The sequence below is a fragment of the Peromyscus maniculatus genome, chromosome 19 (genome assembly GCF_049852395.1).
Source record: "Peromyscus maniculatus bairdii isolate BWxNUB_F1_BW_parent chromosome 19, HU_Pman_BW_mat_3.1, whole genome shotgun sequence".
Taxonomy (NCBI): domain Eukaryota; kingdom Metazoa; phylum Chordata; class Mammalia; order Rodentia; family Cricetidae; genus Peromyscus; species Peromyscus maniculatus.
Window position 1 is genome coordinate 81,812,465 of NC_134870.1, and position 26,566 is coordinate 81,839,030.

A 26,566-nucleotide genomic window follows, 5' to 3' on the forward strand; every position below is an offset into this window, starting at 1 on the left:
TTTTAATTGGGTGAGGGTATGTAACCTTTAAATTTACTGGTTGGGAGTTACAATTATCATTTTGGGGGCTGTCTGGGACAAGTCCCAGGCTTTGTCCTTGAGTTGCCATGGGGGCTGGCTGGCCTAGCACGTACTGACTATGGGGGCTGGCTCAGTGGTCCAGGCTCTGTCCTTGACTCACAAACAGCTCTAAGTTGGTGAGGGGTCCCAGACAGTAAACAACTGGCTGAACTTTGAGCAGTCAGAGTTCGTGCAGAAAGTGAGCTAGTGCAAGGACTATGTCTTTTATTCATAGCCCTCCCAGAAACTGCTTGTTTAAGTCTCAGGAAACTGAAATTGAGGACTGATCTCTGAGAGAAGACTGAGCAGCCTGTTATGGTATCTGCTTGGTCCTTTCAGGCATCAAGAGATATTACAGTGGCTTCTGCCCCAGTATCTACCAAACCATTGGTGGGTCTGCCATCCAGATAAATAGTCATCATGGGAGAATGAGGAAATATAGGGAGGATACAGAAAACCTTTGGTTTTAGGGGATCTCCTCTTGTTTGCCAGGCTGAGGGGTGCCCCTCTTTAAGTTTAAAGGCAACTGGGGAGAGCTTCTACAATCACACGCCTAATGAAAATCTTTTTGGCATTTGGGGCATTTGGGTCTTGGGTAAGTCTTTAGGGTAGTCTCTACAAAGGGCATATGACTGACCACAGCCCCAACAAGAATGGTTAGGTGGGTCCATAATCATTATCTTTGTAAGCTAATAGCGGGTTGACAGAGGCAGTAAGGGCTGCTATGGACCCTGCCCATGGTTGAGATCATGAGTAGCAATCACCTATTTATGAATGTCCTCATTACGCACCACCACAATTGCATGGCAGGTAAGGGCATTGAGCCCTTCCCACATTGTATAATGAGCATCTCCCTGGTTGGGCCAGGATCCACCTGTTTCTCCACTGCCTCATTGACTTGGGCTACGAAGTCAGTAAACAATTCCCCAGGCTGTTGTATCATATTATGGAAGTAGGCAGTCAGATCTCTTGGAGTGCAGGATTTCAAGGCTTTACTTACAAGTTCAGAAACCTGCTGAAAATAGGCATGCAGGCCAATTTGGGCTTGAGTCACAAGATTAACATATTGGCCCCAGCCAGTCAGCATCTCTAGGGAAATAGCAACATTATATTGTATATTGAGGCATGCCTGTACTTCAGCTTGATTATCATAGGCTGCCCATTAGTTATGAAAAATGGTGGGTTCAAGCACTGCTTTCATCAAATGATAGCAGTCATAACAGGTTTGAAAGTGCATTGCCCACTGTCGCAGTACTTGCTCAAAATATGGGGAATTGGGGCCTGACTCACTGGCAGCTTTATGGATCAAGGAAAGATCGGCTAGAGGGGTAGGAACCACTGCAATGGTGCCAACATTAACTGGAAATGCAAAAGGATTTGTTGGATGATAACCAGAGAATTTAAGCTGAGGTGTGGTGGTCTCAGTTATCCCTGAGGGGCAATGGGAAGCAGAGATTAGGGAGGTATCCTGTAAGACACCCCAGGGATAAATAGTACATCATGGTTCATCATCCTTAAGGACAGATTTCCTGGGTAGTTTCTTGTGGGGAGGTGGATCTGTCTGTGAAGTGTTCTCTTCCCCGTCTGAGGTATGTTCCTCATAAGGCAGGAAAGAGATGAGGGAAAGTGAGGAACATTTTTGTTCCACAAAATGGTCATTAAAGGACTAGAGTACCTCCTCTGTAGTGTGTAGCTAGAGTTTTCCTGCCTTGCCCACAGTCATGACAAATCTCTATCACCCGCCAGTCCCACAACTACTCAGACCCAACCAAGTAAACACAGAGACATATTACTTACAAACTGCATGGCCGTGGCAGGCTTCTTGCTAACTGTTCTTATATCTTAAATTAATCCATTTCCATAAATCTATACCTTGCCACGTGGCTCATGGCTTACCAGCATCTTGTCTTCACATGCATGGCGGCAGCTGGCAGTGACTCCTTCCACCTTCCTGTTCTTTTTTTTCTCCTCTCTGTTAGTCCCGCCTATACTTCCTGCCTAGCCACTGGCCAATCAGTGTTTTATTTATTGACCAATCAGAGTAATTTGACATACAGATCATCCCACAGCAGTTGGCCCTGGGTTGCACATCATCATTTTTTGGTTTGGAGCTTATGGGCCAGGTTTCCTCTGACCAGAGCACTTGTTGTGCATGTCACAGCTCATTGTTTGCTTAAGGTGGCCCAGTGCTTCAACCTTACCTGCCTCAATTCATATTTTTTCCCTCTTCTTTTTCTTTTTTTTCTGTATGGTTCTTGGTAAGCCACACTTACTGTAAATTCTAGAGCTGTGTTCTTAAACTCCATTACAAAGACAAAGTTTGCATCCCTCCTTGTCTCTTGCCCTGTGTGAGATCACCTGCTTGCTTTGATACCATGTCAAGTTACTTAAGTTTTGCAATACTTGGGAATTCACATAAGGATCATTGTAAGATGAATTAATAAAAAACACAGGAGCCAGATATTGGGGTGAACCCTGAAAGAACAGAGACAGAACAAGGCACATCCAATCTCACCTTGCCAATTCCTCAGCTGATCTTGTTTCCTCAGACTGAAAGCCTCTGAGTCCTCATCTGAATGGATCAGACTCTAGTTCCTGGTCCTCACGCCTTACATACCTTTCTGCTTCCTGTCATCATTTCCTGGGATTAAAGGCGTGTGTCACCATGCCTGGCTATTTCCAGTGTGGCTTTGAACTCACAGAGATCCAGACAGATCTCTCTGCCTCTGGAATGCTAGGTTTAAAGGTGTGTGCTACCCACTGCCTAAACCTATGTTTAATATAGTGGCTGTTCTGTCTCTGACCCCCCCCCCCGTAAGTTTATTGGGGTGAACAGTATATCAACCATAGATCATAAACAGGGTATGTTGAGCCTGTGATTTTCTCTGGCCCTCTACACCTTTCCCTCAGTTCTTACATTTTTCCTCTGTAGTTATTTTTATAAATTGCATGCCTTATTTTTGCCCCTACATTATTTATTCAATCTGTAAGAGGGTTATGGTCAAATAATTAAAAGCACAGCCCCATGCCATCATGTGTTATTCAACTGGCAAGGCCTGATCTATAACCTTGTAATTGACATTGCAAAGATGACTCAAAATACAGATTGATATCTATAGTTGTGGGAACCATGATGTCTTAGTTAGGGTTTCTATTGCTGTGAAGACACACCATGCCCAAGGTGTGGTGATATATTGTGTACCCCAATAAAGCTTACCTGGGGATCAGAAGACAGAGCCAGACACTAAATTAGACACAGAAGTCAGGCAGTGGTGGCACACACCTTAAATCCTATCACTTGGGAGGCAGAGCTCTGTCTGAATCTTTGTGAATTCAAAGCCACACTGGGCTACATGAGAGAAACAGAGACAGGCAGTAGTGACACACACCTTTAATCCCAGAAAGTAATATGGCAAGACACAGAAAGGCATATAAGGTGTGAGGAATCAGGAACTCATGCTCTAAGGACTGAGGATTTCCTATACAGGTAAGAACTTGTGGCTGGCTTGCTCTTCTCTGATCATTCAGCTTTCACCCAAATATCTGGCTCTGGGTTTTTTCTTTCTTTCTTTCTTTTCTTTTTTTTTTTTTATTAAAAGACCATCTAAGATTTGAACAACACCAAGGCAAATCTTATAAAGGAAAACAATTAATTGGGGCTGGCTTACAGTTCAGAGGTTTAGTCCACATAATCATCATGGCAGAGAACATGGCAGCATGCAGGAAAACATGGTGCTAGAGAAGGAGCTGAGAGTTCTACATCTTGACCCACAGGCAGCAGCAGGAGACTGTGTGCAACACTGTGTGTAACTTGAGCACATAAGACCCCACAGCGACTCACTTCCTCCAACAAGGTCACACCTACTTCAACAAGGCCATACCTCCTAATAGTACCACTCATGTGGACCAAGCATTCAATTGAGGCCACACCTATTCAAACCACCATACATGATATCCTGAAATTTAAGAGAAAAATTTAGATGGAGATGATGCCATATTATCTGTGGTCAGTGAGGGTTATAGCACAAATAACTTGAATGTCACTTGGTAAAAAGCCTTTGAGAAATACAAAACATCCTTGAAGAAGAATAAGATTTCAAGATATAGTTACTATTACTTGGGCCATTTGTCGGATCCTCCATAGAAGTACTAAAAATATCCCAAACACAGGATACTCACAATATACTGTTGGTGCTGTTTGGCACACAGAGATCAAGATATCTTTTAGGAATCAGTGTATTTCATTGAAATTAGTTATCCCATTTTATGGATGTTCACATTCAAATAACTAAGATGGCATCAAATAGAAAAAGTTTCTCAGGTCTCATGCCTTAGTCTCAGGGCCTACATCTCCTGTCCAACATAAACCCTAGCATCCAAGCTGGCTGTGTCCAGGTTCTAGGATTCTCTGGTTTGGGTAGAGGGAGCAGGATAAAAAAAAGCTCTGTCTGTTTGAGACAGGATTCAGAAAATATCTGTTTAGTAACCTTAATTGTGTCCTATTCTTAATCTCCTCAGCATTACAAATGGTGGGGTTTATATATGTTAACTACTCATATGTCCTGCTGGGAAGTGACATGACAATATATTCTGGTTGGGAAGAGGAGAAGCCAGCTAAAACTCAGGCAAATATCCCCTTGGGTGACTGTTTGTGGCCTCGCTGAATCTAGGTGAGGAGTTAGGGGATAATTGAGGCCTTAGACTGTGTACTTTGCAGACTTCAGTGAGGTTTCACTGACCCCCCCCCCCATCACCTATTGTTGCTAGGAGGAAGTCTAGGCCTGGGCCCAAGTAACCATCTTCAGTGCTGTCTGAAGTGTAGCCTCAGATGGAGCATGGGTTGAGATGGAGGAGCATCCCTGAGTAGACCCTACAAACCCAAGGTCTGCTCTATATTTATCACTGGGCTCAATGCAAACCTCTTCAGAGGGCTGCCTTTCACAGCCTGGGAGACCTTGGAAACTGGAAACTGGAACATATAGGTTCTTAGAATGGTGAAGGCCTAGCCCTGGCCTCTGAATATATGTCAAATCTCCATGGAGAGAAGTTCCACACCTCATTCTTTACCTAAAGCCATATTGAATACAATGCCAAAGTGTAAAGGAATATCTCAATACTAAATAGCTCAGGTAGACTTTTTATGGATTGTTCCCTCAGTTGGTGAAGAAAGGACATAGAGGGTAACTCCTTGTACCTTCACCATTTACAACTTAACTCTCAAGTTTCTCCTTGAAAACAGAGGAACATCTGTAGGAAACACACACTGACTCTTGATTATCCTACCCTACAACTGATTGTTGTGTCTTGTTTACAACTATTGACAGAAAGTTCGTCCCAAAGACCCATATACCTTAGGGGAATCAGGAGAAATGAAATATTTAATTGTGCCTAGGAAAGTGAAAGTAGAAAACCTTAATGACTATTTAAAGGAAAATGTTTCTCAGAAATATCTTAAAATAGTAAAACTAGGTGACTGATAATCTGAAAGTTACTTTTATTTTTTGAGAAGTATTTAGTTGATTCTAAGGCATCTGAATATGTTTACTTTTCTTTAATATTAGATATAATCACAGTTTTATAGTAAGTATAAAAGTTTTCTTAGAAAGTTTTGAGCTGTACTGATTTTAATAGTCTATGCTTTTATTAAATGTACTGAAATTTCAAAATTTGAAGAGCATTTGAAAAGCATCCCTCCAAATCCATTTAACAATTAGCACATACCTGAATTAGCAATATTCTCTAGCAGACTATACACCCACTATCTAATATGTAATCAATACAGGAATGAATGGTTACTAATGTAAATAATATAATTGTTCATCTCCATGTCCACTGCAATAATCTAGATTCAATGACATTTTAAATGGTCCAACCTAATTTATAAAGGGAACTCACTTGCATAGCTCCTAAAATTAATTTTCCAAGAAAAGGAGCTCAAGATTTTTTGGAAAGATAGGTAAGTCTAGATCAATGAAAAAATAATCTAAGAAAATGTGTTAGTTCTTATATAAGAAGCTAAGGTTTTCTTTAAAGAGTTAACAGAATTAAAGTAAGAGAGAACATAGAAAACAAATTATAGGGCTTGGACTGTGATAATATGGGCATCACACGTGCAATGGTGTCTGTGGATAACACAAATATATTGAGTTTCCTGTGGTTTTGAGTCAATGCTGTGAATAAAAAAAGATATATATTGAAGAAGCTAGGGAGATCAGAACATTTCCTAGGAAATCTTATTACTCAGTCCTTGTGGTATGTCCATACATTTATTCCACCAATAAAGAACAGTCACTCAGCATTGTATGTATCACTTAGATGGTATATATAATGTGGCTCAACAGAATTACTCCATCCCTGTGCTTTCTATCCAGATAAAATATATAAGACAATTACAATCAGCTATCATTTTAAACTAGTATGAACTTACTTTCAAAAATATGAATGACCTATTATATGTTTATAAGCTCTTAACATTTAGAAGAAAAGATCATAAAATTTTAGCACTGTTGATCAGTAATGTGTTAGCCAGCTACTTGATTTGCATAAACTTGTAAACTTATATGGATAGAGAAAACGAAGATTATGGAAAAAAATTACAAGAAATGAGGCTTAAAGTGTTTCTTCAGGACATTGGATTAAAATCTAAGTTATTTCCCTGGGATCCCTCTCAAATTTTGATTAGCATCTTCAAGTCCAGAGTGACCTAGAAATAAGTATTTAAAAATTACTAAAAAGAAAATAGTGATAATATTTTAAAATTTTCATATTTTCTAAATGTATAGGCATCTCGCTTATTGTAATGACAGCCTGGAATCTTTTCTGAATCATGCACTCAAGAGCCTACTTAGAATTCAGTATTAAATATATAAAAGAATCTTAGTGCTGGGGGACGTCTTTCTGTACACTGTGAGTATATGTTGTTCCCAATGGTTAATAAATAAGCTGCTTTGGCCTATGGCAAGGCAGCTTACAGGCAGGTGGGAAATCCAAGGAGAGAGACAGCAAAGAGAAAGACAGAATCTGGAGACACCAGCCTGAAGTCTAAAGAGCAACATGCCAGTAGACTGGTAAAGCCAGGGAACATGTGGCAAAACATAGGTTAATAGAAATGGTTTAATTTAAGATATAAGAGCTAGCTAGCAAGAGGCCTGACATATTAAATAATATTAAGCCTCTGAGTGGTTATTTTATAAATGGCTACAGGACCATGGGGTGGGACCAGAGAAACATGAGACCTCAGGTCCAGGAGGAACCAGAGAAAACTTCTGGCTACATCTTAGTCTGACTGCATTTATATTTTAGATCTGAATGTGTCTCTAGAAGCTGAGAACTAGTACCCTCTAACAGCCATTAAAGAAGCAAGGCCCTCAGTTCTATACCCTCAGGGAAGAGAACTTCACTGGCAACTTGGAGAAGTCTGGAAGCACATTATTTTGTGGAACCTCCTGAAAAAAGCTGGGTTTCTTACACCCTGATTTTGTTTCTGTGAACCCACAGGCCTTGCTAGTTTCTTTGGCTTTCTAATCTGTAGAAATCACAAATGTGAGCTGTTTAAATTTCACCAACAAAAAACAAATAGTACTTTTAGCCTTTGTACTAAATAAAATCATTTAAGTACTAAATAGAATCATTTAAGAATTCCACATTGGAGGTTCATTATAAACTTCTCTCTTTCTGAAATTCTACTAATATTGGGCAAGTTAAGATCTCTGTTTAGGTATTTTTTTACATGCCGGGAAGTTGAAGGGATGCTATAAATTTTCACTGACTTCATATAAGATTGCCTCAAGGTTTTGGTGGGCAATCTGCCAATTCCTTCTTTTGTGTGCTACTTGAAGTAAAAATTTCCACAACATTCCATCCTAAATTCTTACATTTCAGTTCTTCCCACCCCTTCCTCTTCCTTTTCTTTTTGATCTTCCTCTTTCATCTGTAACTATAGCCTTTTCATTATCTTGAAATCTGATATGTATGGAATCTGGAATAAAATTCAAAACTATTCCTGTGCCCTCTTCTAATTAAAAGAACAAAATTATGTGTGGGGTTAGAATTGGTGGATTATTTTATCCAAAATCCATCATTGCCCCGAGGGGCACGCCACAGAGATTTATTTCACCATCATGCCAGTCCAGTACATTTTGCATGGGAGAAATTTTTGATTCTTCAATAGACAATTTGAATAAAAAGGAAAGCAGCATGGGTCAGTCATCCTTGTATATTGTACTTCTCATTGGACAAACCACAAAGACAGCAGCCAATGAAGGACACAGGGTGGTACAGTTACACGTTTACTAACTTATTAGGGCTCAACTTAGATATAAATTATTTATGTAAATTTCTCAGGAGTTATTTTAGCAGAGGTTCATGAACACCATGTCTATAGCATTTTTGCAAAATGACTTCAATAGAATAATTCTTTCATGTCTTTCATTGGCAACTTCTCATTTGTGGATGGTCTACGTTGTGGTGTAACTGACAGTGTTAGCTGCCTCTTCAAAAGATGTCTAGGTCTCTTTGGTTGGGGTTCCATTTGAAAGTTGGAGACTTCAAGGCTCAACCAAAGAGAGTATGAACTTACTTTGACTCTTGCTAATTCTGCAAGCAGCAACTTAAATGAACTTGCTTTCAATTTTCACACTGCTAAATTAGGCTCAACTGAAGGAGAGTCTGAACTGAATTTAACTTATGTCAGGGCTGAAAAGAAGAACTGTATTTTTCATAAACCTGATATAATTCTTGAAGTAAATGTTTTTTATCTGTAGCTGACTCCAGAATATGTACTATTCCAAACTATATAGCCTGGCAACTACCACTACACCAGCATTTCACTGTTATTTAGTTTATTAGCATTATCTTTTCTCTTTATATTAACTCCTTGAGAATTTCAAACAATGTATTTTGATCATTTCAGGCCCTCCTTTAGGTTCCTAAGGAAGTCCTGAGTGAGTGAAGTCCTGAGGAAATGTGTGATTTGACATGAGTCCAGCCCATTGAGGGCTCCAAGACCAATAGACCCATCATAAATTTTCAAAGCTGTTACTCATATGTGCCAGGCTCAAGAGGGATGGCAACACTTCCCTCAAGAGTGGTTAAGAATGATTGATCAGTGTGTGCAAAGACCAGCAACTGAAGCTTCCTCTGGATGTTTACTACCTGATACTGCCAGTATACTGAAATGTCCTATCAAGACTACCTAACCCCTCTCCTTGTGCTGCACTTAATGAACAGGCTGAGGTTCCAGGTTCTGGCCATAGGGGTTAGAGAACCCTTACCTAATGCCAGCTTCATTGCATGTGTGTTTGTGTTTCTGTCTTTTTCATTCCTTTGCTGACCCTGGCCAGGGTTACAGAACCCAAGTAGCACAGGATACAGTATTGCTGTGGGATGGTCTGTATGTCAAATTGCTCTGATTGGTCAATAAATAAAATACTGATTGGCCAATAGTCAGGCAGGAGGAAGTATAGGTGGGACAAGGAGGAGAAGAATTCTGGGAAGTGGAAGGCTGGGTCAGAGACACTGCTAGCTGCAGCCATGACAAGCAGCATGTGAAGATGCCGGTAAGCCATGAGACACGTGGCAAGGTATAGATTTATAGAAATGGATTAATTTAAGATATAAGAACAGTTAGCTAGAAGCCTGAGCCATTAGGCCAAACAGTTTAAATAATGTAAGCGTCTGTGTGTTTATTTTATAAGTGGGCTGTCGGACTGCCAGGGTTTGGCGGGACCCGGAGAGAAAACTCTCTAGCTACAAATGGTGCCCAATGTGTTGGCAAGAGTTTCCACCTAAAACCTGAGTAAAAGGATTCTAAAACGGAGCTAAAAAACAGTTCCTACTTGTCTCTTTCAAGCTAGCAGTAGCATGCATGTTTGAGCTACTATGGCAGGTTCCTGGTGTGTGCGCTCAACCTGCAGTATGGCGGGAATGAGGCCTCTGCAAGTGGCACATTAAGCTGTGTGGTGATTTAGCCTTTGCTAGTACAAAACAAAAAAAGAAGTTTCTGGGCTACACACTGCTTTGATAGAAGCATAGATCCACTATTTCTGAGAGTTGGTGGCTCCCAGAGCTGGCGAAAAATGTACCACTGCCATGTTAGGAAGCTGAGGTGGGCAGAGCCAGCAGCCATAGCGCTGTTTCAGTCTTGGAATGCTGCAGTTTAAAGCAATAGGCTCAAGATAATATAAAAAATAAGCCACATAAAGATGGCTACCATACAGAGAATCTGGATTATGTTCTCTTTGAAAGTCGTAACTGAAGAAAAACATTTGATTGAAAAAGCTGTTGAGTTATGCCAAAATGTGTATTTTAAAGGTACCTTGACTTCAAAATTTGGATATAAGGACATGGTGCTTTGGAAAGGAGGCTCTGCTTTTGTTTCCACAGAAAGCCAGAGGCTATGGATTTGTTCCAGATTAAGATACATCAGGTTTGACCAGCCAAGACCCCCTGAAAGGTCTCTGATGACACCAAGGCCCAGATGATCCAACATCCAGAACCATTTCAAGGCAACTGGCTCAGACAATACACTACTCCATAATCCTAAAATTTTCTTTGTGTCCCCATAAGATACAGCGCCCCCCTCCAGCAGGAAGTAGTAAGAGAAGCTACGCCCAAATTCCCAAATACACCAAGCTGGCTTTGGAGATGTGTAAAAGTTAAAACCTTCTTCTTTAAAAAAAGAAAGAAAGAAAGGAAGGAAGGAAGGAAGGAAGGAAGGAAGGAAGGAAGGAAGGAAGGAAGAGAGAGAGAGAGAGGAAAGAAAGAAAGAAAGAAAGAGAGAGAGGAAGAAAGAAAGAAAGAAAGGAAGGAAGGAAGGAAGGAAGGAAGGAAGGAAGGAAGGAAGGAAGGAAGGAAGGAAGAAAGAGAGAGAAAAGGAGAAGTGCTGTGGGATGGTATGTCAAATTGCTCTGATTGGTCAATAAATAAAACACTGATTGGCCAGTAGTCAGGCAGGAGGAAGTATAGGTGGGACAAGACGGAGAAAAATTCTCGGAAGTGGAAGGCTGGGTCAGAGACACTGCCAGCTGCAGCCATGACAAGCAGCATGTGAAGATGCCGGTAAGCCATGAGCCACGTGGCAATGTATAGATTTATGGAAATGGATTAATTTAAGATATAAGAACAGTTAGCAAGAAGCCTGCCACGGCCATACAGTTTGTAAGCAATATAAGTCTCTGTGTTTACTTGGTTGGGTCTGAGCGGCTGTGGGACTGGCAGGTGATAGAGATTTGTCCTGACTGTGGGCCAGGCAGGAAAACTCTAGCTACACAGCATAATCCTTTAAACTCCTCCAAGATCCACACCACCTCCCTGCTTTCATAGCTTGGTATCATTTCTTTAAACCCATCAAGTCCAATTTGTGTTACACATATACCCTAGGGTGCATGGCCATTCACTAGAGTATGATTGGCCTCCAAGGAGTCACAAACTTAAAGAAAACTCACTCTCCTTCTACAAACAGCTCAGGGTGGGGCATCATGCTTGCCTCTCCTCTCCATGTTGGAATTTTCTCAGGAATAAGTTTGTAGAGGTTTTGTGCATGCTATTACAACATCTGTGACTTCACAGTAAAACTTTCCTATCCTGTTTGGAAAACACTGTTTCTTTGTGTTTATCTTCAACCTTTTGATCTTACAGTATTTCCTCCCCAACTTCTGTAATGACACCTGAGGACTGAAAGAAGAAGTGGGATATAAATCTCCCATTTAGGAATGAGGATTGCACAGTCTCTCATTCTTTGCACCTTGATCAGTTGTAGGTCTCTGTGTGTTTTAGTTACTTTTATATCTATGAAGATACACCATGGCCAAAACAATTTGTAGAAGAAAATGTTAAGTGGGGGCCTACAGTTTCAGAGGGTGAGTCCATAACTGTAACAGTGGCGATCATGGCAGCAGGCAGGCAGACATGATGCCACAGCAGTAGCTGAGAGCTTACATCTGAACCACAAGCATGATGCAGAAAGAGGGCTAACTGGGAATGGTGTGGACTTTTGAAACCTCAAAGCCTACCCCTAGTGACACACCTCCTCCAACATGCCATACCTCCTAATCCTTCCCAAGTAATTCCACCAACTGGGGGCCAAACATTCAAATATATGAGCCTATGGTCTTTCCTTAAGAACATCTTTTCTATTTTGCTCTTAAGTGAATTATCTGTATAATTTTCTTTCTCACATTTGCCTCTTCTGGGTTTTGTATTAACTTTCTACTGGCCTTGTATGAATTGGTGAATGTTCTCTATTGCTCCTATTCTTAAGAAATATGAAACAATTTGATAGCTACTTTCATGTGCTAAATTACTGCATTAAAGCATTTTCAGAAAGGTGTTAAAATGTTACTCTGTGTCTATGAAAATATTTCTGAAAAGATTGACTGAATAAGAAACTTAGGAAAGTAGGCAGTTTTTTTCAGTGTGGATGGGCATCACTCACAGTCATCTTTGATAAAACAAAAAGGTGATGGAACTGTAATCCACAATGTGCTAGAACTGTTGCTACTGTCTGACCTGAGTTCTTAGGCTTCAGAATTATACCACTGGTTTTCACCTTCAGATCATGGGACTTGTTTATCTTGTGAACCACCCCCGATAAATTTTTTCCTACTGGTTTTGTTTTGCTGGAAAATTATCAGTAATAACTGATTTTTAAATAAAAACGGATAATATATCAGCACATTTTAGAAACTGAATCTACTGTTTTCTTCTCTTTTTTTTTTTTTTTTTTTTTTTTTGGTTTTTCGAGACAGGGTTTCTCTTGTGTAGCTTTGTGCCTTTCCTGGAACTCATTTGGTAGCCCAGGCTGGCCTCTAACTCACAGAGATCCACCTGCCTCTGCCTCCCGAGTGCTGGGATTAAAGGCGTGCGCCACCACCGCCCAGCCTACTGTTTTCTTTATAGAATGATTTCAAATCTAAATCAATTTTTCAATTTTTCTAAAGGCTAATTCTAAAATCAATTTCATTTTTTAATGTTTTTTCTTTATTTTTAATATCAACTTAATAAAGTTGTTCATCCTATTAATTTATGCTACATATAGTTTGTGTTAATTACCTATTTCATAGCTGGGAAAAAAACTTGAGAAAAGCAATTGAATTATTTTTTTAATGGTTAGAAAGGGTATATACAATATGACTGGGGAAGGTACTGAGGCAGAGGCAGGTATAGGGCAACTGATTACACTAGCAGTGAGAAAGCAGAGAGCTCAGGTGGATGGAAACATGGAAGTCCTTATCCTAAGGCTCTGTTTCAGCCAGCTAGGCCCCATGTTCAAGTTTTAGAACTTCCCCAAAAGAGCACTACCAGTTAAGGAATAACTGCTCAAATGCATGAGCCTGTGAAGGGCATTTCTCATATAAACTGGACAAAGGTAACTCGTGTTTATAAAATTTGAGAAGCAATGTTCCATATTTTATCTTTCCACTAACAATAAACATAGGTTTTTGTTTAATTTTTAGTTTCAAATATTTTAAAACCTAACACTGAAATTTAAATTCATTTTCACAAGGTGAAATCTTTATAAGTAATACCAGATCAATAAAATATTTATCTGTATAGTCTTGGTTAACTTGTTTAAAGTTGTTGGGGTAGGGACTGGTTATAGGCATTCAGGGAATACAGAGCATGTTACATGGTGGATGTTGGTATCTCAACTCTGGTCCTCATGACAGTGCAGAAAGCATTAAGTTAAGCTCTTGGTTATTTTTGAGATTGTGAAAGTAAAAGAGCGAGTACCATTTTTTTATTTGACTTCTCTTGCTCAACATTTATGGTATATATCCAATAAGTTCATAAAAGTTAACTCGTTTTTGTTTTGTATGTATTTGTTTCTTAGCTTTTGGAACAGGGTCCTACAGTGTAGCCCACACTAACCTTGAATTCACAGCAGTCTTCCTTGCTCAGGTTCTTGGGCACTGGAATTACAAACATGGGCTTACCCTGCCTGTCTCAATCATTTCTAATTGTTATATATAGTATTTTACTGTAGGAAAACAACACAACATATATATTCTACTTTTAAACATTTACAATCAGTCCTACTACAAACATTTCTCACATGCTTTTCTGCTAAGTATGTGTTTCTTATCCTTTTTTCCCACTTCTACTCCTCTGCCTTTGCATGCTGTTTTCATAACATAAATTCTAAGAACTGGTTTAACCCAAATCCTCTGGTACCTCATTCCTATTTAAGGCATCTCATCTAACTCAGTGACTGCCACAGAGACCAACTTATAAAAAGTGTATTGTTTTTATAAATCATTGTGTTGTAGGGAAGGTTGTAGGTTACAACACAAACATTTTATAGTAAGGATTTCGGTCCAAAAATAACCAGAAAACAGTAAAAACACAACCAAGATAATATAGTTAACTTTTTTTTTTAAGTTGCAGAAGAAGCAATTCTCTTATTTTCATTCTTTCACATTTTCAAACGTGTTTATGATGAACTTGATTCTTCTCATGACTCTATCGTCCCCCTGTGGTATCAAAACTTTTCTTGAAGACCTAAATGTACTTTCGTGTGTGTGTGTGTGTGTGTGTGTGTGTGTGTGTGTGTGTGGTGGTGGGGGGGGTGGTGATGCACTGAGTTTCAATGTCTTGTCGCAGCTTGCCTGAGCATGGCAACCTACCACTTAAGAAAATATCACACATCCCATCCGAGCAACCATAAACTGTTGATAGCTCTCCCATCCATAATGGAATAGTAATGAACCAATTTATAATATTCTAAATAGATTTTAACACAGAGGGTGTCAGAGCTCAACAATCCAGTCTTTTATTTTAAAGCATGACTTCCCACTTACTTATATACTATCACAGTATACAAGTGTGTTCCCTGGACTTAAGTGACAAGTTTTAAAAATGTGACAAAACTCAAGGGTGCATGTCGGACCCTACCTCACTTCCAGCACTAAATTCACCCGACAAATCCATACGTGCATTCCGGGAAGAGTCCCAAGGCACACTCGCGCCTTCACAGGAAGTACCCCGCGCGAATTCCCATCCTCTTCTGAGCTCCGAGGGCGCCGTGGGAACCCGAATGCGCATGCGTACTGCTCAGGCGCATGCGTCGCATCCGGTGCATGCTCAGAAGTTACAACCGCTGGGCCACCGGGGTCTGAGGGAGGCCTCCCCACCCTGCCCCGCCCCGGCCGGGCTTGGAGCTCTTCTGCGTGCCGGGTCGTCTTCGCTTCCCTTTCCGGCAGGCAGGTGCCTGGCGCCGGCGTTTTTGTATCTCTGCTCGCGCTCTTGGCGGGATCCATGCCACGCTCCATGGCCAGAGCTGCGGGGCGGAGGAGCTGGGCGACCTTCCCGCTCTGCGCTGCCGGTGAGGAGCAAGCGGAGCGGTGGGGAGCGGTGGGAGGTTGTGCTGGGGATGGAGCCGAGCTGGGTTGGGGCCGCGCCGCAGGGTCCCTGGGATACCCAGTAATCCTTGGTGGGCCGGGCTTCCTCAGTGGGGCTCTGCGGTCACACGCCAAGAGGGTACTGCTATCCTCTCTGCGATCAGGAAGTTTCCTTGACTCTACTGATAGACTGACAAGGATGTTGAGCCCCAACTTGGTGTAGGTTCTGAGTCATGTTACAGTGGAAGGCTTTTCTTTCACAAACTAAGAAAGGGATGATGCCCAAGGGCAGACCCTGGTCAGATAGCCAAGACTATGTTGTGAAGAAAGACCCATCGTCTTTTAAGCTGTCAGCATGGAGTATTTGGGTTCTCGGTGGTTCACTCCTGACTTGGCCGGCCACCAATTTAGAACCCTCTGTGAGCCAGGCACTGCCCTGTAATAAGTGTTAGAGCGGAAGCCCAGTTTTGGGGAAAATCCATTTAGATTTTGTACCGAGGGGATAAATGTTACTAGAGGAAAAAGGAAATTATTTTTATCTCTAGGCCAGAAAATTAGGTTAGTGAAAAGGAAAAATAAAACGGGAGTGGAAATATGTAGAACAATACAAGTAACAAGTATTGTGTACTCACCTACATAGTGCTTGCCCTTTGCAGTACGATTACATGCATTGTAAATTTTACTGAGTGGGTGAACTACTTTGCTTTTGTGTCACTTAACACCGTGTAGGGGATCATTGCTGAGCTTTTTGGTAAATAGTAAAAAAAAAAAAAATCCAACATTTTATAGGCAATTTAGACTTAAGATAAAAACAAAGTGATAAATCATTTATCTTCTGCATTTTGTCCTTTTGTCCTTCCAGTTATTTTACTTGACCTGGCTGTCTGTAAAGGATTTGTAGAAGATCTAAATGAATCGTGAGTATACGTACATGTCTTAAATACTATTTAACATCATTTAACTCAAATGACATCCAAATATCTACACAGGAATCTAACTTTTTAATAATAGGTACAGTGGTGACCAACGTTAGCATATTGCCAAATTTGTTTCAGTTGTTTTAAGTGCCATTTGCATGCTAAATGGAGGAGTGCACCAGAGAGTTTTGCTAATAGTTGTAAGGTGAAAAACCAGCAAATGCTTCTATATTGTTTCCTTTCTTTTTGTTTAATCATACACAGTTCAGTGTTTAATCTGTAGTATAACAGGTTTGTTCACAAGACCTTGCTCACAATAGGTAAGAAGTCTAAGTTTATTGCAAAATTCGAGGTCAGTCTTTCTGCCTTGACGGCACATGATAACAATCTTTTCCCTGGCAGGCCACATGGGTGCCTTTCCCACACCAGATTTGGTGTACAGTCTCTGGAGGGACTTGTAGTTAAGGACTCAGACCTCCCATGCCAACCAAGCTCATAAATATACGAGCACTCCCAGCCTACTTGTTGGATCATTATTGGTGGCTTTACCTTTTTCATATACTTTACTACTAAAATGTTCTTGTTGAGGTCTTTAACTTAGTTACTTTCCCACTTACAGAGAGGCAGAAGTCTTTTCTTCTATGCTTCTTATCAGTAAGATGGATTTCCCTGTCTGTGTGTAATTACATCTGCCTGATGTTTGTATGGTACTGTTTTCATAACAGAAACAAACAACTCCCATCCAAGGAGTTACCATCCTTTTTTTCTCATATATTTCACAATTAACAGTGGATGAATCAGGACTTGTTACTTCAAGTTTTTTTTTTTTTTGTGTGTAGCGTATATATAGGTATTTGTTTGTAGTTTGTAGCATGTGTGCACATGTGTGAGCACAATCTTTACATGCATGTACAAAGGACAGACCATCACTCTGTAAGTTCTGCTTTACTGCTTTACATCTTACTCCCTTGAAATAGGATCTGTCACTAAACCTGGTGCTGGCCAATATCTCGCAAGCCCCAGAACTCTTCCTGTTTCTACCCCTGTAAACTGAGATTGCAGGCATGGTGTTAGCTTTGTTGTGGGTGCTATATTCTAAACCCAAGTCCTCTTTCTTGCACAAAAAACTCTCTTACTCACTGAACAATTTCTACAGACAGTTAATTTCAATTTTGTTCCTTGTCCCCATCAACCACCTTGCCACCTGACTGTGTGATTGAATTGCTGTAGTGAGTAATATGATCATTTGAATACAGGTACTCAGATGAATTAGCCAGAAGTATGGAACATCACATGGGTCATAGTCATAGTAATGAGCCTTGGCGGTATGTTTGAAATTGTTTATAGAAACTGATTTTGAGGAAAACTCTTTGATAACAAGAAAGTAGCTTTATTTAACTCAATGGTGTCTTGTGGGATATGTCAACATCAGCCACCTTTTCACACTGCTCTAATAATAGTAACTCTACGTAAGGAGAGTTTCATTTCTAGTAATCACTTTGCTCCTTATGTGGATGTTCAACCTGAAAGGCTCTTCCATTGGGGAATATTAATGATAGAGTACCTTGCTTGTTGGCTAAATGAGAAAACTAAAATGTATCTTGTAGCAGTGCCAGCAGATGTTGCCACTCATACCCACAAAATTTAGACATGACTCCAGACTGAGCAGGGAATTCCGTTGTGAAAAAGCACCAGAGCGGCATGAAAAAAAAGTTCCATTTTTCATATCCCGGTGAAGATATCTCACAGGGAGATTGCTGAAGCTCAAGTCATGCTGTTCTCACCATTGGAACATGTTGGACCCCTTGTGTCGTCTTAATATTCCTCTGGACCTGACTGCCAGTGATGTGTCACTGAGTTTACTTAATCATCCCCATGCCTTGTGCTCACTTGACCCACTCTGTCGAGCTCATGTGTGCCATTTTGCTTCCTATTGAGGTTGTCTAAGAGGGGAGCATTTGATGGTGGCCCTGGAGTTTTGAATTAGCCTATATATAGTGGGCTCATTCAGGGGAATACATTTAATCCTATGCTATGTCACACATATCCACAGGACTAGGTGAGTGTTAAGATACACAGTTAAAGGACAAGCCTAACTAGCTGATGGCATTTTACTAGTTTATTATACCCTGGAATATGAATCTCAGACCTTTGGTCCCAGTACAGCAATTCTAGATTTGTTGCTTTTCACAAATATTTTATGAGAACTGCATTCTTTACCAGGAAATGATGAGACTCCTCCTAAAATCCTCACTCTTAATACAAACAAGGGGCCAATCTTGTAAGCAGACTTTTCTAAAAATAACCTTGGGCCACAACATTAATTTTTTGCATGGATGTAAAATGGAATACAGAAGAGAAGAGGTTAGGAAATACATCATCATCCCTTAGTACTCATGGAGATTAGTTCCAGGATTTTCTGTAGATAACAAAGTCTGGATGCTCAAGGACGTTATATGTATGGTAATTTATTTACATTTATCTGTACACATCTTCTATGTATTTTAACTTATCCCTAGGTTTTGTGTAACACCTAACAAAGCATAATGTAAATACATTTGCTGTTTTGTTAATGTAATAAAGAAGTGAAAACCATTATTTATTCAGAATAGAGAAGCCCCTTGTTCCAAGTGGAATACCAGATAAAAGAAGCAGACTACATTTGTGGTTTTCCCCAAATATTCTTTCTTTCATTGGAGTTTTTCAATTCTTTGGACCGTTTTCAATTTTAATTCTTAAAATGTTTACTAAATAGGATAAGATTTAGCAATTACTAAGTAAAAATTTCATATGAAACTTTTATTCAGAGCATTTGTTTGGGTCCTTATATTGATCAGTTCAGTATTCTTAAATAAATTATACTAGTTATGGTAATAAATACTATTGGTAGGGATGTTGTTTGTGAACATAAATACAAAATCAGATTTATTTTTGCTTTTGTTTTTAGATTTAAAGATAATCGAAAAGATGACATTTGGCTTGTTGATGTGAGTATGTAAATTTTAATATCATTTTTGGTCTCTTCTATGCAAAGAGACCAGTTTGTTTTCTCAGAAATTGCTACTTTTTTTTCCCTCTAATGTATGTGCATGTGGTATGTATGCATGGGTATTTCCAGGTGTACATTCACTTATGTGAATGAATGCATGGTATATGTCTGTGCCTGTGAAGGCTGAAAGTTTATATTGTGTCTTCTTCAGTTGCTCAACACCTTGTATAATGTAAGGCAGGCTCTCTCACTGATCCCAGATGGAACTCAAAATTTTCTCTATTTTGGTTAGGTGTCTTGCTCTGGGGATTCCCTGTTTCTTCCTCCTGTGGACTAAGATATGTAGTCTTAGTTGCATGTTACCTGCCTAGGGTTGTACTTGTGTTTTGGTGATCCAATTTCTGGTCCTTAGAAGTGTGTGGCATGCTCTTAACCCTCTCAGCTATCTTCCTGCCCCTATTTAGATTTTTTATATTTAAATGACCCTGAGAACTTTCAAGCTTCTGGCAAAGGAATTTATTTTCGATGAAATGCTGGGAGTAGGGTCACTCTAGGAGGAAGCTGGGACCATTTCTTAATAATGAGGTTGTGGATTATATCTTAAGGAGATTGTGTTATGATTTCAGTATAGACTTCACCCTTGTTCCTTCATTTCCTTTATAAGATTGATCTATCTTAATATACAATAATACCAAACATACTTTTATCCCAATACTGAGCAAAATTAAATTTGGGATTTGCGTTAACATATATAAAGTATAACCCACAAAATGGAACAAGAGAACAGAGAGTTAGTTACTATTGAGAGTAGAAAATAGAGCCTGAGAATCTTGTTTAATTCTTCCTCCTTTTATTTATGTTTGAACATTTCGAGGGAATCACATTTAAAAATAAGTCTCATTTCATGAAAATACATAAATATTGTGTTAATACCATGTAACTGAGTTTCTAAGTAAACTCTGTTTAATGATTCTGAAATGGGAAGGGCTTTGGTTATAATCAACCTGACTTTTCCCTGTGTCAGACCTCTCAATGATCACCCAAAATCCTATGAGTGAAAACAGTAGAACTCAGCAAATGTACCTACCTCTGTGTTAAATTTTTGTAGTAGGAACAGATATTTTCTATGAATACAGGTTGCATTGTGGTATGGTGCATGCATGTTGATTTAGCGGTTTTATTTTATGTAGAACATGGACACATTTGCACAGAATTATGGACTTTGAATCAATCATGCTTCTATTCTAAATAGGTATTGATAGTCAATTAAAATAAAACTAAAATAATAGTTTTGAGGTACGCCCGAAGAGGTAAGTGGTCTAGATTCATATGTTTTATTTTATTTTGTTATATTGCCACTTAAAATCTATCTTGTCTGAAATAGATTAATATTAGATTGCTTAAATAAATTCTTTGAATATTATGGTTGAGCTTCATAGTGGTACAACATTTTAGTGTGTTTTCTTTTTGTGTAGTTTTATGCACCCTGGTGTGGCCATTGTAAAAAACTGGAACCAATTTGGAATGAAGTTGGACTTGAAATGAAAAGCATTGGTTCTCCAGTTAAAGTTGGAAAGATGGATGCTACTTCTTACTCTAGTAAGCTCATAGTTAATTATTTATTGTTTTAATAATGGAAATATTTTAATTATAACAATATTCAGGGTGAGTAGGAGAAGAGATGTTTTATCACGTAAAGTTAAGGCTGTATACTTTGAGTTAAATGAATTAGACATTAAATTTTTAATATACAGCATGTGTTAATCTTAAGCATAGCATAGACATGTAAACCATTATTAACCATTATTTGCTCCTAGTTGAGTCCACATTGATAATCTTATAAGAAGCAACTACAGAAAAGTTGAGTTTGTAAGTGTAAGCTGAGGAAGCATAATATGGAAATAAGTAGGCACTTAAAGGATGAATTGAGTTAGAAAAATGTAAGTGAGGATTAGGAACATATTGAAAGTTGAAAATGAAGTTAATGAGTGGTACAGAGAACTAAATGAAGCTGAGACGATGGCACCCCATAGGCCAAACTTGCCCTGCTGCCTGTTTTTGTAAATAGAATTATTGGACTATTTCCACAGTCATTTGGTTATTGCTATATAATCTATTTTCATGCTCCATTGTCAAAACTGAATTGGGACAGAACTACATATCCCCATAACCTAAAATGTTCACTAGCTGCCATTTCAGAAAATCTTTACTAGCAAGTGTCTTAGGGGAAATAATAAAAGAAGTTAAGTGTTGTTGTTTGCTTCTGCTGTTTTTGGGGGCCCACCACCCAGTTCCCAAATAAATCACATACAGAGGCTTATACTTAGTTATGAATGCCTGACCTCAACTTGGCTTAGTTTCTAGCCAGCTTTTCTTAATTTAAATTATCCTGTCTACCTTTTGCCTCTGGGCTTTTCCCAGTCTCTCTCTTCTGTAAATCTTGCCCTTTCTCTGTGACTTGCTGTGTAGCTAGCTGGGTGGCTGGCCCCTGGAGTCCTCCTCCTCCCAGATTCCTCCTTCTATTTATCCTCTCTGCCTGCCAGCCCTACCTATTTCTCTCTCCTGCCTCACTATTGGCCATTCAGCTCTTTATTAGACCATCAGGTGTTTTACACAGGCACAGTAACACAGCTTCACAGAGTTAAGCAAATGCAACATAAGCAAAAGTAACACCCCTTAAAATAATATTCTACTACAGTTAAACTTAAAGAAGTATGGGATGACATATCAACTTGGAAAGAGCATGGCTTCAAAAAAAGTAATATTGGCATTGCCTGTAGCTTTTGTGTGTGACACTGGGAAGGCTTCTAAAGGCCCTAAGCTTTGGCTTTATTGGCAAACATTTAATTGTGACATTTCTTTTACTGGCTATTTTGAAGTTTGAATGATGTGATGACACTTGTTAAATTCTTCATATCCAATAAGATGGGTTCTCTTGTCTTTTACTTATGAAAGTAGAAGTATGTTATGTGGCAATATGCATGCTTGCTCTCTTTACAACAAAACAATTCCCTGTAGTTTAGGCTGGCCTAGAACATTCTATAAAGTCCCTGGACTCATACCAGTGTTCTTCCTCTGTCTCCCAGGTACTAGGATTACAAGTATGAACTACCAACACACCCTGCTATTTACTGTGCTTTTTTTTTTTTTTTAAGAAAGTCATGTTCTAGATTGTACTTTGGGTCAAGACAGACCCATTGTTTTTAATCTCAGCTCTTATGTCCTATTTTGTGGCTTTGGGTGGGATACATAACCAAATTTTAGTTATTGAATCTGTCAGAGTGATAATGTGATGATGATTATATAATGTTTCATACTTAAAACTATTTGGTTCAGTGGCTAGTGCATGTGATGATGCAGAAGGTACCATATTGTTAATGAGTTTACCAGATGAAAGTGCTGTACATTTTATCATTTGTCAATTGTGAGAAAACACATTTGAGGGAAAGTAAATGTGCTGTAGGAAGTTCTATGTGCTGTGAATGTGTTGCTCTGATTGGTTGATAAATAAAATGCTGATTGGCCAGTAGCCAGGCAGGAAGTATAGGCAGGATAAGCAGACAAGGAGAATTCTGGGAAGTGGAAGGCTGAAGGTTAGGCACCAGCCCACAGTCCAGGGAACAGCATGTAATGACACTCAGGTAAAGCCATGGAACACGTGGCAGCATACAGATTAACAGAAATGGGCTGAGTTTAAATGTAAGAGCTAGTCATTGGTAGGCCTGAGCTAATGGCCAAGCAATTATAATATAAGCTTCTGTGTGTTTACTTGGAGGATGCAAGTGGGAGAGATTTGTCCCAACTGCTGGCAAGCCAGGACACAGTAAAACTTCAGCCACAGAAGGCTGAGTCAGGTAGACGCCAGCCCACTGTCCAGGGAGCAGCATGTAACAGCACACAGGTAAAGCCATGGGACATGTGGCGACATACAGATTAATAGAAATGGGATGAGTTTAAATGTAAGAGTTAGTCGGTAGTTAGCCTGAGCTAATGGCCAAGCAGTTTTAATTAATACAAGCCTCTGTATGTTTACTTGGGTCTGAGTGGCTGCGGACCAGGTGGGACACAGGAAAACTCTCAGCTACACAAATGACTTGATCCAGATGTTTTTGGTAGAAACTTATAAGATGAAAGAGAAGAATAATGCATACAGGAAGGTCATCTATGTGAACTTTTGTATTTATTCTGTGTTGGGTGCTCGGAGTTCAGGCTTGAATGGTAGTGGCAGAACCGTGAAAACAATGCTGATAGTCATTTGCAAGGCTAAAGTTACAGATGGGATAGATTGGCACTGTAATCCTTAGTTTACTTTCTGAGCATCACCACTGCTATATGGCAAAGCATGTTTATTTCTTTGTTTATGTTCAAGCTGTCAGCTAATCTAAATTGGCAATCTTTTAGATTACTGATATTAATGAATCAGTGATCTAGAATGTAGTCGAGTTGTTAGAGCTGGAATTCCTGAGTGAGATAAGATAACTTACAGGCCATTGTGGAGGAGAGGGAGAATAATTTGTTTGGATTGGTATGTTTGAATTAGTTTTTAACAGTGTTAGAAGGGGTTGGAGAGGTGGCTCTGGTAAAGAGCACTTGCTACAATTGCAGAGGACTTGGATTTGATTCCCAGCACTTACATAGTAGCTCACAACCATCCTTAACTCCAGCTTCAGAGGATCTGGCAGCATCCTCTGATTCCTGAAGGCATTGTACACATATGGTACATCTTCATACCTGAGGGCAAAACACTTAAAAACAAAATAAAATAATAAATCTTAAAGAAAAACAATGTTGAAGTTTGTGTGTTCAGTGATAACCAATTAAAGTAAGTTCTTGTCACTAGTCACATCTCGATTACATATGCAGCTGTGCATATTTACTCTTCACACATGTTTATTTATGGATGTACTCATTCACTTATTCACTCAATCATATTTCATTTCCTGACTTTATGAACTCATATTCTAGTCTTTAGAGATTATTGAAAAGCCAACAAGTTTCACTTGGCCAGCAAATACTTATAGCCTTTTAGAGAGAAGGAGACACAAACTAGTAAGTGCCAAAAAGTCTGGAAAAATGGTAGATTTATTGATCATTTGAATCATTTAGTGGAAAATAAAATGAAACTATTAAGAAAGTCATTGGGAAAATGCATACATATAGTACATGTAAAGCATTTAAATTGTACATATTTTAAAGATAAACTGTGATGCCTCAGTGATATTTACATTAACTCAAAGCTTGCAGTGTCTGATCCCTTGATATATTAAATTTTGTATTCATTAAGTGACCCTATTAAAGGGGTTCTGTGATTAGAAAAAGTAACCAAAATAAGGGTTAGATATGTTCCTCAACTGTAAAGCACTTACCTGGAATATATAAAGCCAGTAAGTTTTGTTTATAATTCAGGTGAGAAAGTGTTTTATATGCTATGAATTTGTTCATAGTTTTCTTTTTAGTTACTCTATATTGGGACATTTTAATTTCATAGATGTTGTGATTGTTACAATTTATATTTCTTGTTCATATAGTTTTGTTATGTAGAGGTAGCCATACAAGAAACATGTATTTAACACATCATCTTGTACAAACCATGTAACTTTGGGGAGGGGAAAAATGAAACTCATACATATGGAGCATATTAACTGCCAAGTATGTCATGAATTCTTTATACACCTTTTGTAATATACTCTGTGGATACAGACCACTGAAATTCCTCCACTCTTCCCTTCCAACTTATAGCCCAGCCTGAATAGTAATGCATTTTTGTGAATCTTGTTATTGCTTGAATAGACCAAATATCTATTACAAAAGTCATTCTTATGAAGAAAAGTTACAAAATCAGCATTCATTTACCTAGATAATAACTTAATGAGTGTTCACTATATGCTGACACATGCCAGGTACATTCTAGATATTGGTCATATAACACTGAACAAAAGAGAAACTGTGGGGTCTTACAGAACATAAACAATTTAGAAAAGAAACAATAACAAATAAATATAAATAGCTTTTTTTCAGTAAATACATGTCCCTACTATGCTATGCAGAAAAAAAATGCAGAAAATCATTGATAAGTAGTCATAAACTACTGCCTAGAGGTTATAGACAGAGTTTTGTCCTATAATTCTCAGTGCTTCCTTAAATACTGCAAAACTTTTAATAGAAACATTTTAATGGAATTTAGAGTTAAACGTTGAATTTTTTCAAGCTACCTGTCCATATTATTCTGTTTATTGACTGTAGAATAATAAAGATTTGGCTGTTTCATAGATAATCTCTCCAATGCACATTACACTCGTGTGTTTCTCAGAATTTGGTCCAAAAACTGTGCACCTGCATTAAGATTACCTGAGTACTCACTCCAGAGGCCCACACTGTCCTATCATGAAGATCTTTCAGACTGGGTTATGAGAATAGTTTTGTAGGTATTCACATACTTTCACTGCAGAACTTAAGTTGAGGAACCATAAAATAGAATATTTTGGTGTGTAGTTACATGATTTGGGTTTGATTTCAGAAAAGACTATTCAGAGCAGTCAAGTGTAGAAAAAGTCTCTAAGATTCTTTTTAACGGTAGCTTACTTTCAGCTGTAATTGTGGCTGAAACAAACGTCATCAGGTTCAACAAAACAAATGCCAATGTATAGAGCTTTTGAAGAGGAACTTTGAAATATCATGACTTATTTTTCTGTGTTGAAATTGTGCCAAATATTTTATGCAGTTTTAATTAGTAGTTAGTCAAGCAAGTTTTATGACATCTATACATACACAGAGATCTATTCTTCCTGGGATGAATGCTAAGACTATTTCTCATTTAGAAGTTAAATTGTATAGTTTCCCCTATTGTAGTATATTTATTTCTATTGTGGAGTTCCTTAAACTCTGCTTACTCTACATCCTGCATATAGCCTTGTACAGTCAGAATCCTCTGCATCACTTGCATGAATAAACTTGCACTGGTGTTTGGCTGGTACCATTCCTATTATTTGTTCTTCTTAAAGCATTAGTTTTGCAAATTTCCTTTCTTGATTACAAACTCTTTTTAATCTGTGAACTATAGTTCATGGTTTCTCAGACTTGTATTATTGACATTTTGGACTAGCTGTCTCTTTCTGGCTTTCTGTGTATGTGTGTGTGTGTGTGTGTGTGTGTGTGTGTGTGTGTGTGTGTGTGTGTGTGTGTGCTGCGCAGGTTGTTTTCCATGTGTTGTTGGAATTTTTGTTTGTTTGTTTTTTGTTTTTTGAGACAGGATTACTTTTTGT

The 26,566-nt window shown here is 38.9% G+C and overlaps 1 protein-coding gene and 1 pseudogene across 3 annotated transcripts in view; one reads left to right on the forward strand and one right to left on the reverse strand.

The window, feature by feature from the left end:
- LOC102913121 (poly(A) RNA polymerase GLD2 pseudogene) overlaps window positions 1–15,159 on the reverse strand; it is a 92,817-nt pseudogene extending 77,658 nt beyond the window's left edge. Inside the window, exon 1 of the transcript XR_013046224.1 lies at window positions 14,953–15,159. The product of XR_013046224.1 is annotated as a poly(A) RNA polymerase GLD2 pseudogene (transcript). The remainder of the gene's footprint in view (window positions 1–14,952) is intronic.
- Window positions 1–26,566, forward strand: part of Tmx3 (thioredoxin related transmembrane protein 3) — a 65,385-nt gene that overhangs the window by 13,962 nt on the left and 24,857 nt on the right. The window contains exons 1-4 of one of the 2 annotated variants that reach the window (XM_006989959.4): window positions 15,125–15,382; window positions 16,261–16,315; window positions 19,263–19,302; window positions 20,780–20,903. In XM_006989959.4, the coding sequence (XP_006990021.1) occupies window positions 15,316–15,382; window positions 16,261–16,315; window positions 19,263–19,302; window positions 20,780–20,903 (286 nt within the window). In that variant the 5' untranslated portion in view covers window positions 15,125–15,315. Of the gene's footprint in view, window positions 1–15,124; window positions 15,383–16,260; window positions 16,316–19,262; window positions 19,303–20,779; window positions 20,904–26,566 lie in introns of those variants that run through there. The other variant, XM_076555670.1, reaches the window with a different exon arrangement.